General features: G+C 38.8%; 2 protein-coding genes across 2 annotated transcripts in view; one reads left to right on the top strand and one right to left on the bottom strand.

Moving 5' to 3' along the window:
• Positions 1-597: 597 nt before the first annotated feature.
• Positions 598-1,774, bottom strand: timm9 (translocase of inner mitochondrial membrane 9 homolog). The gene is made up of 4 exons (XM_043262176.1): positions 1,649-1,774; positions 1,283-1,339; positions 1,101-1,196; positions 598-1,026 (listed from the first exon to the last, which is right to left on the bottom strand). Exons 2-4 carry the CDS (start codon positions 1,319-1,321, stop codon positions 892-894), a joined length of 270 nt encoding a protein of 89 aa, XP_043118111.1. The 5' UTR covers positions 1,322-1,339; positions 1,649-1,774; the 3' UTR covers positions 598-891.
• A 219-nt stretch (positions 1,775-1,993) lies between these two features.
• The window catches only part of kiaa0586 (KIAA0586 ortholog), a 103,004-nt gene continuing 90,763 nt past the window's right edge, over positions 1,994-14,234 (top strand). Inside the window, exons 1-9 of the mRNA XM_043262656.1 lie at positions 1,994-2,709; positions 2,798-2,850; positions 2,950-3,013; positions 3,254-3,323; positions 3,401-3,575; positions 3,680-3,862; positions 4,904-5,084; positions 5,688-5,837; positions 11,517-11,643. Coding sequence (XP_043118591.1) covers positions 2,454-2,709; positions 2,798-2,850; positions 2,950-3,013; positions 3,254-3,323; positions 3,401-3,575; positions 3,680-3,862; positions 4,904-5,084; positions 5,688-5,837; positions 11,517-11,643 — 1,259 coding nt within the window. The 5' untranslated portion in view covers positions 1,994-2,453. The remainder of the gene's footprint in view (positions 2,710-2,797; positions 2,851-2,949; positions 3,014-3,253; positions 3,324-3,400; positions 3,576-3,679; positions 3,863-4,903; positions 5,085-5,687; positions 5,838-11,516; positions 11,644-14,234) is intronic.

Genomic DNA, 14,234 nt, shown 5'->3' with positions numbered 1-14,234 from the left:
TATTTTCTAAATGTATACTGTCATTATATGTAAATAAATATTTAAAAAAATTAAATATGTAAATAAAAAATATAAATTAAAAAATATATAAATAAAAATACACAAACTTGAATGTGATTAATAAAAAAATCTTATTACATTGTGGAAATACTTAACATTAAATTTTCAATTCACTTATTAAAACGCCACAAAGCAAAATTGTTTTTTTTCTTTTTCTTTTAGGGATCATACCGAATTATAACTTTTATGACCATGTTTTCTGGGATTCACCACACAAACTGGTCACAACTTTTTATATTCAGTTGTGAAACGGTAAACTGGTCTTATTTGTATTGGAAAGTAAGGCTGATAGATTTCATCTGCAGTGAGTGGGTGCCGTCAGAATGAGAGTCCAAACAGAAGATAAAAACGTCTCAATAACCCAGACTCCAGTCCGTAATTATGTCTTCAACGCAATACCATCGCTTCTGTGAATTACTTGTGATGTTTTTAATTAACTCTCATTCTGACGGCACCCAATTGCCGCATAGTGTATGTTTTGTTTCTCCAAATCTGTTCTGATGAAGAAAAAAACTCATGTGCATCTTAGAAAAAGACTGAATATTAGACATTTTATTTTGCAGCACGCTAACATAAAAACAATCAAGATCTTTTATGTTTTACGGGAGACCGGCATAATGGTCAAAAAGAAAGTGTCTGTCCTTTAGGAAACCGAAATTCCCAGCCATCCAGTTTTTTTTCCGTAGAGCCGGCAGAAGATGGAGGACTTCTCACAGTATTCCCAGTGCCTGCGTCCTCTGCCCCGCGGCTCCAGTTTGGAGGGACCCTGCTCCGTGCTGGAATAGAGAGAGCCTGGCGTAACGGTCTGGAGGTCAGTCCGGCAGCAGATGATTATCGCGGCTGTCCTAATAAACCGGCTTTAGCAGCCAACGCTTCATTCTGCTGGATGTGATATTCCTGAAAGCGCATGGAGATCCTCTGCGTCATCTTCAGATACTTCTGTAAGCAGCTCTCGGAACACGTACTCTGGAAAGAAACGGTACACGTTACATTCATGTTTTTGGTTTGAACGGTTCATTCATCCTCTTGCAGAAACATACCTCTTCTGGCTTGACCTCTCTTGTTGTGAAATCTTTCACACAATCCATAAAGCAGTTCTCCGTCAGTTTATTGTAGGTTCCCAGAAATTCTTTAAACTGCAAAATACGAAGATGGACAGTTAAATAGCAATTTAATGATTTAAAAATTATAAACGGACTAAATGTGAATGGTTATGCCTTACCTGTTTGATCTGGTCTGATTCAGTGACCTGAGCTGCCATAATTACAATACAGAGATGCTGTGGATGAAATTGTACATCATAAATCACACCAACAGCATTTAAACTCTCGCAGTTTTTAATGACACCGCAAAGGCTGCCAAATAAACACATGTTCTTGTCTAATATATGGCTAAAAATTAAATCAGCGTGATGCTGAGTGGGTTACATTAGCCATTAGCATTGTATCGCATGTACATGCTATAACACTAAATATGAAATACGTGACTTCCAAAATGTGTACATAAATAATCGCTTTATAATAAATAATATACAGACAATAAATATAACAGGAAGCAAAGCACGTTAAAAAAGCATTAAATCGTTTACCTTTGCTGTCAGAGCTCAGGATGTGAAGGACATGTGAGAACAGAACAGATATCTGCTTCTTCTCATCGGCAGATTCGACATTGTCTTAACAAAATAAGAGCCCTTATGAAAGAAAAGGCATAGAATCCTTAGAACTTCTAGCAAAAAAGGCTATCGGGTTTGTATTTGTATGTAACATATTTTTACATAATTTGCACTTAATTTATGTTAATTTAGTTTTTCTAATGTCTACGAGATCAAATTAATTCTACTCTGGACCAAACGGGGGCAGCACTGTCTAGGTTTCCGAGACCAAAACGCAGGAAAGGCGAACTTTTATTTTGAAATCGGTCTTACATGCCGTTGTTTCCAAGATCACGGTTGAGAAGTTTTGTTGTCAGCAACAACCGACGCTGGGAAAATAACTGAATTTACAGCTAAAAATGACCTGAAATTAAACATCCATCGAACGCTAAATTGAAGTACCACGAAATTGAGTTGGGGTTTACTGAAATAACAGAAATGAGAGGCCGGACCTGACCTGTTGCTTTGAAAAATCACCTGCGGCGGGAAATTTAAAAGCAACACTGACAACAAGACCAGGCTGATTGACGCGTGTCATCTGTGTATATCTCACGAAATATATGCAATAATCTTTATTTTGGCGTCATGTTCACGGTAAGACTGTTAGAAACGCCCGAAAATGATCAAAGCCTTTGACAACTGGGCCTGTACATTGTTATTATCAACTGTATAAAGACTTGACATCAGCGAAAACATCCGATATCTCTTATTGGACTTTCTTATCGCTGATGTAAAAGTGGGAATGGACCCTTGTTGTGTGTCTGCGGTCAGTAAGGCGAGCTTAAACGACTCTACGTCCAGTTCTGATGCAGCAGATGTGTTGATTCAGTCAACCAGAGCTGGTTTGGGTGCCAGCAGAATGGAAATACAGCATAAGAGCCACGATAAAGTTAATATTTACATCAGGAGACTGTCAGACTCTGAAGATGTTCGTTCTGTGAATGAGAGTGAAATCCCATCTGTGCAGCGTGCGGATGTTTCTTCAGCTTTTGAATCAGGTAACTATTAGATTGATTATAGTCAGAGTGGGACATACTTTAAAGGATCAAAATAATTTGTAATTTTTTTTTTTTAACCTGAATTCAGCTGAACAACATCCCAGTGGTCCGTCAAATCAATTTGCTGACATTTTTGGCAAAGTGAGTTTTTTCTTTCTTTGCCACAGTTATATTTGGTTTGTCAATTTAAACTTCATTAAAATTATTATAATTTTTTTTTAACCTTTTTTTTCCCCACAGGCCTCCAGGGAAGATAAAAAAGTTCAAACTTCAGTCATGGAGATAGCAAACTCTAAGTCGAAAGGTATGATTTTTATTGTATTGAATTGTATTATTTTCAAAGATCAACGATTACAATCATGCAGACAGAAAACCTGAAGTTATTTATTATTGGTATTATGTGAAGTGAAATCTTCACTGATAGGTTTGACTTTGTATTCCATTGTTATTATGAATCGAAATTGTATTGTATTGAATTACACTGGTGTTATATATTTTAAAAAGCCACTAATATGAATCGGTTTGAAATTTCTGAACACCGCAGGTGAAGACGTGACAATTTCTACATACTCTGCTGATGGAAGAGGAGCAGTTTCTGCAGCCCTCAGGAAAAGGTAATGTCTGATTTCATTCAGTCGCTCCTATTATCAAACGCATTTTGTACACATTAATATTTCTCTATATTTCCCAGATCTCAAAGTGTCCCTTTAAGACGTAACGTCACAGTACAAGTGTTGGACCAAGACAGATCCCAAACTCCAAGAGGCCAGTCAGAAGCTGCTTTTCCATCAGGAGATCCCGGGACTTCTGCAAATGTGGCAGCCATAACAGCTGCTACTATCGCCGCCACCGCACCACTTATCAAGGTAGACATTATTAAGATTCGTGTAGCATTATAGCACTGAGACATTTCATTAAGCAATGCAGTGTTGTAGCGTTGACTTTAAACTGTCTTGGTTTGCCCCGTCAGGCTCAGAGTGAGATGGAGGCTCAGATCTCTCTGGTAACTGCTGAGCTGAGGAGGCTGCAGCCGGAGAGACCTGAGAACAGTTCTGTTGGGAGAGCAGCCCATCTGGAGGAACAACTGAACGTTCTGATGCAGCAGAGACTGCAGCACCTGGAGACCATCCAATGTCAGCAGATCCAGCTGCAGGTAAACATGGCAAGACCTTTGTCTAGATGTGGAGATGCAGAATTCTTTAGTTTTTTATTTCTTTGTTATTTTGTTTTGTTTTGTTTTGTTTATATTCTATTCTCTCTCTCTCTCTCTATATATATATATATGTGTATATATATATATATATATATATATATATATGTGTATATATATATGTGTGTATATATATATATGTGTGTATATGTGTGTGTATATATGTTTGTATATGTATATTTAACAAGAAAACACAAAAAGATTTTTTTGTTTATTTTATTTTGTATTATTTTACTTGATTGTTACATTTTTTTAGTTATTACATTTTCATTTTTAATTGTTTTTATTTTATTTAATTTTAGTTTATTTTAGTTTTATTTCTTTTTAGTCTATTTCTGTTAGTCAAGTATTATTAAAACATTCATATTTAGGATTTCAACCCTTGAACTAAATATATTTGCTACTGTAAATATCCTATGATTTAGTTCCAGCTGTTCCAGGGTTGCTTAGTACCAAATATTGAATGAGATTATGTCTACATGGCACGTTGAGCATTTCTGTTTCAGAAAAAGACTGCAGAAATCAAGGATTTCAAGGATTCACATGCTGTTGTATTGCATTTTTGTTTCATATGCTTATACAGATTCTGATGAGATATTCATCCTTCAGAAAGTTATTTTGCTAGTATGAGATCCAGATGCCTTTTTAAAGCCTCATGGCCTGCCTGACTTAGATCATGTATGGAGGTTGTAAGAATTTTGGGACACCTGGTCACCTAATAAATAATTGTGGAAAGCATGGGGAATAAAATACAAAAAGTGACCTGTACAGTTTTTGGACAGTGACTGAAAACATAACTTAATAAGAATAGTACCTCAGACAGAGACCAATTCAAATGTTTAGCTGGTCTCTCGATTTATTTGTTTTCTTTTGCTTCTGAGCATTATTCCTGCAAGCCTGAGAAGGCTCTTCTCTACTGCAATTCTCGAATTGATTGTGTTTATCATCTTACGCGTTACTTTATCATGTCTCCTCTATCTCTAGAATCGCCTTCTGGGGTCGGCTCTGGATGTCGTAGCGGCTCGGGTGAGCACAGACTCTCAGTCCACCCTGCACGCAGGCTCTGGAATCACCCAGACAGACGTTCTGCCAGCTCAGATCTCAGACCGTCACAGCGGCAGACTCTCTGCCACCGATAAGACCTCTGCTGGAAGGCCAGCGTCTGGTGAGCCTGTTGCTGAGATTTAGTATACACAGATTACAATCAATCACAACTCTATAATATTAAATGATGTATCAAACCTGATTTAATAGTACTATTCATTTTAATGGTAATTATTTGTCCCCTTAATGGTCATCTCTTAGTGATAGATTCAAAATATGGCATTCCCAAACAAATTATACATTTTCTCAGCTTTTCTCAGAGCTGTCTTCACTTTTATGACATTTTTGCAATTACTAATTTGTTTTCAGGTTATTTCTTTTTCTTGGACGTCAGTACGAATTCCCATTAATTTCACACAGGTGTCTTAGCAGGTGTAGTTCGTTATATTAACATATGAACATGTTCCACAACATTTGACAAGCGGAAAAGCATGCAAGATGTTTTCAAACGTGTTGTTTCCTTTTTGAACCCCAGCGAACCTAATTTTGTGAAATGTTTTTATTGGAAAGTGTAAAATAGATGTTTAAAATAGATGCAACTCGTTTGGATATTTTTCTATATAATGAAAATAGATTCACACATGTTTGATTATGAGGGGGCTGTAATTACAACTAAACAAAGGCTGCTGAATATTATTTTTAAGTTGATTAATTTCTTCTGCAGTCTTAAAGGATGTGCTCCAAGACAAACAAACAGGTGGCCATAAAAGCCCCCTGGAGACCCCTGCACCACGTAAAGTCATTCCTAAACCCACCCACTGGACATCATCAACAAACACCATCAAACCTCAGAGATCCTGCCTCAGACATCAAGGTGGGTTTCTCTTCTGCATTATTTCGCTCTGCTTCTGTTTATTGGCTGAAAGCCAATTTTTAATTTCAAATGCTTGTGTGTTTATGTTTGCTTCATGTGTAGTTGCTTTATATTAAGTGCACTTTTTTCTGTTCGTGACAAATATTATTCACTAGTTAAATAAATCAGTCTTACAGTGGTATCATGGTAGACATTCAATTTAAAACCACTTGATGGCAGTAGCGTCACTGCTAAATTTTTGCTTTTGGAGGCATAATCAGAACTCTGCTGTAAAAGCACATTTCCACTGCCTTTATATCATTTCAGTGTAGATTTTAGATTAATCAGAGGTAATGATATAAACCATAACAACATGCAATTGTTTTTTTTTTTAAATATCTTCCAAGACCTTCTGCATGGTTGAAAAGATAGCTTTCTAACATCATTCTGAAACAATGAAGTATGCTGCTTAATTTCTTCATAGCTATTTTTTTTGTTATAATTAATATTAAAATAATTTATTTACATGCAAAATACATTTTATTTTAGTTGTATCTGATTGTAATATAATATGCATGGACTATGGTCTGGAAAGTAGACAGGGCGTTTCAATTAATTACTGCTGCTCATATTTTTCAGCATATTGTTTTTGGTTATGTCTCATCTTATCACTACTTTCGAATGGCATTCATTGTTGTATCCGTGGCTACAGGCTTTGCAATCCATTGTGCTTCGCCTCCTCCAAGAAACCGCCTGCGTTTAGTTTCCTGTTTAAGAGACAACAATGATCAGCTCAGCCCAGAACCTCATGTTCTCAAACTCCGAAACCAGTAATTTATCCCCGAACAAGCTTTTTCCCTTTAGACGCCATCACTCAACCAATCTGTCACTCCTCCGGATTGGATTGAAGACTTGCTTTTGCACTAAAAACCAATTAAGGCAAAAAGCATTTGTTGAAAGAGGTGTCACCGCCGAACAGCTGTGTAAATATGAACAGTTCAAGCTGTTCGCCTCAGTCACGCTGTTTTGCTCCTGTCGGAGAGAGCCCAGGCTTGTTATTGGAAAAGCTTCGGGCATGTTAGCACAAGCTGACCCGGTAACACAGCTGCTTCAGTGTCTTCAAGTAGTGCGCGTCATTAAACGGGCCGCCGTCGAGCTGAATTACCCCACACAACTGTGAGCTTGCTTATACTCGCTTATCTGCTTTTCCATTTCGCCTTCGCTCTTTCCCCTTTTTCCAACATGCGAGCTCAGAGTTGGGGGTCCCTGACAAAAGCCTGTCCGTCTGAAACCTGGGAGAATTTTTCCCACCTGAATCTAATCTGCCGGCCGCCGCAGCCCCCTCCGTGTCTCCCACGTGAACGTCGGATTGCTTTCCCAGACGCCTAGGCTGTGTTCTCGGGCTCGCATTGATGGATGTGTGTGGGAGAACAGAGAGTTAATTATGGCTCGCGTGTGTTTTTCCTGGAGTGTGAAAATCTCTTTCGAATCGCCAGTTCTGGCGTTTCGACCTACATACGTACGAGCGCATTGCGCTCTTCTAGATCGATTGTTCCGTTGAGCTTGATGTAAAATTTAGGGAATCGGCATGTGTGGAAATCTGCAGTAAGATGTCTGTTGCTACTGACTCCATTTTGTCACTTGTGCACATCAATCCGGTCGTCATGGCAACCCTGCTATTTCGGCGGCAGCGTTGCTCCATCTCTCCGGCTGTCAGACCGTTCTATCTCTCTTCATTGAAACGGGCTATTTTTAGCCAACCTTCCTTTTGTTTCTCGTGTACATCATCAAAGCGACATTAAATACATGCGGAGAGGCAAAATCTGGAGCGTGAGGTGTAGAGGATGCTTTTATGTTCACTCGTTTATGAGTAATCCACCAGGATATTAGTGTGTTAGAACTGCTTTAATTATCTGAGCTCATAAACGCTTTGGTCACAAGGTAAATTTAGCAGCTGTTACTTTGTTTGGGGAGTTTTATTTATTTTTAAAACATCACGTTTTAGGCTTATATGAGTGAATAAGAGAAATTATGATCTACGGCTGAAATGATACAGGTCACATGTCCAATAAGCCAGTTAATAATTGCAGTCGTATTTCTGCTGTTTGACTATAACAATTAAAAAAAACAACACAATCTTTCGGGATATTATTTTCTGGTCAATTGCTAGCTGTAACCAATAAACTTTCTTGGGTAATCTTTTGGCATTTGTGCACTTCGCTTTAGTGGTCCTGTGGTGTGACAAATGCATTTAAAAAGCGTTTAAAAGCATAAATATTCCATGTAGTCACTCAAAATGATATTAGGTCATAAAACAGCATGTATTGTAGTTATTCAAGATGTAGAAAAATGTTTACGACAGTTTCCAATAGACGTTGCAGTCACTGCTTGAAATGTCATTTTTTATTCATCTTTTTTTATTCGTTTAGCCTTTGGGTCAGCCCGATGAGTCCAAACCGGTAGTAAGATAGTAAAATCAAATAGGTGAAACAGAAGTCAAATCATGTAGTAATGAGCAGAGAAGCCTGCAGATTTTACATTTAGGTTTATGAATATTGCAGATGCCCTCAGCAGCAATTCCTGTGGTCTTACTTCATCAAAGATTTATGGGTTGAAATTTTAGCTCATACTAGACAAACACTAGCTATGTCGAGATATACGGTTACCCTCATTTTAGACAAATGATGTCATTTTTAAAATGATCTTTTTAATGTTTTTTTTATATGTATGTACATTCGATTTATCTATAGCATACTACTATAAAACATAGTACTTTGAAATATTATGTTCATAAGCTGAATTTTCAGCATCACTGCATTCTTCAGTATCATATGATTCTTCATAAAGCAATCTAATATGCTGATTTGGTGCTCAAGAAACGTGTATTATCATTCTTAATGTTTAAAACAATTATGCTGCTTAATATTTTTGTAGAAACTGTGATACCTTTTTTCCAGAATGCTTTAATAAAATTCAAAAGAATAGCATCTATTTGAAATAGAAATCTTAAAGACAATTATTAATTTCTTTAAACTTTTATTGACCCAAACCCTTTAACCATAGTATATGAGCTTTATATAATACAATATAGTGTAGTATAATATAATGCTTTGATTTTCTTTTCTTTTTTTTAGGTTAAGCAGATAAAGCTATAGTCACATACAGTGTGTGTATGTATATATAGGCCTATAATTACACACAGTTGGTTTTTGTGATTTAAGGGGACTCTCTAGGCATAATAATTGCTATACTGTACAAACTGGATGTGCTATTGTCCTACACCTAAACCTTCCCCTTACAAGAAACGTTCTGCATTTTTAAATTAAATTTTTTTTAAGCCTTTTGAGTTAAGGTGATATAGGCAGTGTTTTCATAAACCATCTTGAAATCGTAATACCTCTGTCATACCCATGCCATTAAGCACATTTTTGTCCTCGTAAAACCACAAAAACCGGTACACACACACAAGCATGTTTTATTAACACCATGACCTACATTGTGATCCTAACATGTTCACTGTATTTTTTGAAAGCTAAAAAGCTTCTTGTCACCACTTTCACATCAACCAGCAGATGCCAGGAGAGTCTGCCTGCCCCCCGCAGGGATGCCCTTTCGGATATAAATGGCAGACTTTATTATTAGTCAGTGCCCTTACCTGCAGAGACCTCCATCACTGTTGATGTGCTCTGGGTGGTGGGTCACATGCCGTGCGTCACAACTAAATAGAGCAACACATACACGCTATCCATACTCTGCAGAGCGCTCAGATGCATTATGGTTCTTTGTGTCATAAAAAAAAAAAAATTCTGCACATACCATGTTTTTGTAGTATTTATGCAGAGTTTAAACCTGCACAGGGTTTTTAGCACAGTGCCATGTTTAAGAGCTGTGCTCCCGACGGGCAGCAGTCTGGCATTGCGCGTCTGGCAGCACTATTACGAGAATCCGGCCCTTGGTGAGGTGCCAGCTCCATGTTAAATGCTGACTATTGTTTACAGCTCCGTGTTTGGAGTAATTATAAAGGCAGCAGAATGGATCTCCATGCAGTCACGGGTCCCGACATTACAGCTGATGTTTTGCAGCTGTGGACGTGTGTGGGTTTGACGTCACTCGGCAGCTGGGAAAGGGGATCGGAATCTGCGCGGTAACGCTGGCAACCGTCGTATATTGACCTGACAGGAGCTGTTGTTTTCATCTGTCATCGTAAACAGTCCCAGAATGCACTTGGAATAAATACGCCCCAGAAAAATGATGACTGCTACAGTCTGGTTAATGAGGTTATTGATTTGTTTTCCATGTTATAATATATGATTATTGAAATTGGTCTCTGCTGGGTGCAATGACAGCATTTTTAGTACAATTTTGCGACCTTCATTTAGTCTTTTCACACATTTTCATTGTGTGAATGATTTATTTATTTTTTTTCTTGAAAATATGTTTGGTCAGCAAATATGCAGTAAATGTATCAAAAATGACAGTAAAGACAATAATCATTTCTGTTTCAACGATCTATTACATTTTCGCAAAAAAACTAAACACAAAAAACAAATGGTTAAACACACATTATTATAATTATAAGAAGCAGCACTTCAACATATAAAGATAACGATATTAGCATCCACACCAGCGAACGATACTGTATGTTTATTCTCATTTCATGCTAGCCACTATGTTTTAATCAAACATTAGCTATAAAAAAGATAATTCTGAAAGTGATTCTAACGATATTGTTTCTCTGTGCCTTTGCCGTTATAGCTGTGGTGTGGATATATTTTTTTAATACTTTAACATCTTCATGGCTAAATTTTATATTTAGCGAAGGATTTCTGAATGATCACGTGACAGACTGGATAAATCTATTATTTCAAAGCTGCTCACGTTTCAGAGTCATCAGATGCTGACGTGGGTTAAATTACCAGCCGTTTTACAGCACAGCTTTTTTCGCAATCGCTAACAGCGAAGATTGTTTTTGCATGTCTGCTTGCTCTCTCACAGGAAACGCGGCGCAGAGGGTCTGCGACATATGAGGCTTTGTTTGCCGTTGAGTCATGGGACTTCAGCTGCTCTTTAACCGTACTCAAGAAGCTCGAGGGCCTCCTGTTCCCCCGTTAGCCAGACACCGGGGCCTGCTGGAGGCAGCCTTGCTGTTGTTCCAGTTTTAGGAGGCCCTCCTAACGGTGCCTTTTTGACCTTAAGGAAATGATTACGGTCAGGAGCTCTACTGTTGTTTTTGGAGGATTGAGAAATCCTTGTCCTGCGTATTTATATAGCTTTGTTTCCTTTCGTCTGCATTCCGCAGTGCCGCAGGGAGAACATTCCACTCTCCGGCCTCCTAATAGGGCTCATGCGAGAGCGCCGGGATATTTTACATCTGCACGATATGAGGTTTCCCCCCTCCGTGTATTCAATTTGACTTTTTCCATTTACAGTCATGAGCTGACAAACTGTAAGAATAGCGAAAGAATAACCGCTCGCTTGTGTTCAGAAACGCCTGGCGCGTATCACGTATTTATGGTCCGGGGGTTATTGGCATGGCGCGCTGGATTTGTGCAGAATTGATGACTAGCCGAAACACACAGGGCCTTGTTAGAGTCGCGGGCCTGCAGCGGTGTGTGTTCTGGCAACGACAAGCTGGACTGCTGACTGCGGCAGGTGTCTGGTGCCCGGGCTGATCCTTTGCGATATCTTCTCTCTTTGCAGAAAATGGCAGACTTCAGGACCAGAGCCCTAATAACCGGAGGTCTCCCGAGAGATGTGCCTTGCAGTCTGTCGGGGTAAAGAGGTTCGCCATGGCAACAGCCGACAACGGCCAACCAGAGAGGTTCAGGTAATAATAGATCTTGTTTTCAGAGCAGGAAGGCACACAACCCTCGGCCTTTCGTGTTTCGCCATACACAGTGTGTAACCATAGTAGTGGACCTACACAGCTACTTCTTTTCCCAAGCCAAAGGAATGCTTTTGTTTTATTTATGGCGCTTGGTTAGGCCATCTTGTCTTTTTCGTTTAAATACGCCCTCCTAATGTTCCATAAGCAAGTGTCACTTGAAAAACGGAAGACACGCACACGTGTTTTGCCCGAGCGTCTCTCGGTGCGAGAGGCTTACCGCAACTTGTCAAAATGACAGTATGAGGAGCGGTGCGTTGATGTTAGTGGTTAACACTGAATGTCTTTGTTCTTGGCCTGTGATGAAGCAAGGGAGGCTCTCAATAATACGAACATGCTTTTGGATCCCGTCCTGAACGCTTTCTCCACTGCGTCGCCAAATTCATATGGGCCTCCTTGAAGAAAATTTGTCATGAGGACCAAGATCATTCAAATTAGAGTTTATATAACTGTCATGGGGCAAACAGAAGACAGGCTGTGGCTGACACGAACAAAAAGTACCTAGAAGTATCATGGCTTTTTTGGGTGTGTTTCATGAACATGCGCAATAGTAAATGTAATACCGTTTACATAAATACAACGCTATATGAGGCTTTTGATGGCTGATAAACATACCAAAGTTTGAGGTTACCAAGTTTTCTTTTAAAGGATGGAATGCTTTTTCATTAAAGATGCTTTGAATTGATCAAAAGTGACGGCAAAGACAACTGTAATGCTACAAAATAGTTCTATTTCAAATAAGTGCTGTGAACCGCTTTCAACATCGATAACAAAACATGTTTCTTGAGCAGCAAGTCATCTTTGATCACAGGAATAAATTACTCTTAAGATATATTCAAATGGAAAACAATTATTTTAAACAGAAATAGCATTTCACAGTGTTAGTGTTTTACTGTAGTTTTAAACAAATAAATGCACAGGGGATTTCTTTCAAATACAATCTTATCGACCTTACCAGTTTTTAATAATAGAAAATAGGATATATTTATGTTTAGATTTTACATGATACTCATTACACACGCACACACACACATACACACAAACACTATTTCTGTTAATTGTTCAATCAAGTAACTGTTAATCGAGTCTGCTAGCGCCAATAAAAGTATAGCCATAAAAAGTCTAAAATATTAGCAAATTTAATACTAGACTTATCTGTATTTGATTATTTTGTACACTTGTGAAGGTATAAGTTCATCATATGTTTATCAACATATAATGAAATGATGCTTCAAATGAGTATTTATACTGTTTTGTGATTGAAGTGCAATTTGCGTTGGTTTTGTTGAAACAGAATTTTAAAATGGTAAATTTGCCCTTACCACCGCCACGGGCGGCTCAGCAGCTCCATTTTTCTTTCTCATTTCGAGTCAATATTCCTGCGTAACAGTGAGGTCTGTTCTAAAAAAAAATAAGTGAGGAAGAGTGAAAGTCATACATCTGCAGGTTACTGAGTGTTCGACACAAGATGTGCACACACGAGCAGCTCTGGGAAGTCTCCGAGCAGCCTCTGGTTCCCATGGCAACTGTGGGGCGGTCTCTATCGGCTCCATCTGAGAATAGGTAAAGTAAATCTGCATGCATCTGGCCGCCCGCCAGCATCTCAAATGAAAGAGCACTTTGAATGGCTGCCAGGTTTGGAGGAGGAGAGAGGCTGTCAGGCCTGCTTAATGTTGGCAGTTTGTACTTGGCAAGACTCGCCTTTTCCCAGAATCCCTCACTCTGGCAGCCCGCCAGGCACTTAGCGGAAGCTGAGAGTTAACCCCTGCGATAAGCTGGTGGAAAGCTGAACGTGGAAAACTTTCCATGCAGAGTGTGTGTGTCCGCACATGTATGTGGCTCGGTGTGTGTGTGGGTGATGTTCTGTTCAGGGCGTGTGTGTGTGTGTGTGTGTGTGTGTGTGTGTGTGAGAGAGAGAGAGAGACAGAGAGTGCCAAGCCTCAGGGTGATCTGTATTCATGAGAAGACTACAGGGACAGAGAAACATCCCTCAGTGAAAGCGAAGGAGGCTGAAATATCCTTTACAGGCAGACTGAAAATTTAGACTACGATTTGGCTAAAAGATTCCCAATTTTTTTTGTGCTATATGTTTTTCTTCCCAGTATAAATATTTCAGGTATTGTGTTAGGCAAGGACCTTCGCGTGTTTGCAAAGTCAAAACCTGAATTCATTTTAAAGTCAAGTGACTCGTTCTAACACTGAAGATCATTTGCACAAACACTGTTTCTTTGTGTCGTTAATTTGAGGCACTTCCAAAGGCATCATACTCATTTACACCATCCGAGTCACAAGCACAGAGCACAAATACTATGCAAATTGTCTCTTGTTTTAGAAGCTGGAAGACGTTCTTCCTGCTATATCAGTTTTATCCTCCTGACATATACATTTAGACTCTTTAATGCTCTATGCACTGTATATATAATTTTCAGTGGAGGGAGAAAATCACATCCTCAGATTTGGCTCATGCCTTACTTGGTAGTTATGTTTTTTAGCTTGGATAAAGCACAGCTTCTTTCCGTTCCAGCAGAATGCAG

This window comes from Puntigrus tetrazona, chromosome 17 (genome assembly GCF_018831695.1).
Source record: "Puntigrus tetrazona isolate hp1 chromosome 17, ASM1883169v1, whole genome shotgun sequence".
NCBI classification, from domain to species: domain Eukaryota; kingdom Metazoa; phylum Chordata; class Actinopteri; order Cypriniformes; family Cyprinidae; genus Puntigrus; species Puntigrus tetrazona.
Note: the sequence above shows the minus strand (reverse complement) of the source record. Positions and strands in the feature narration are given on the sequence as shown.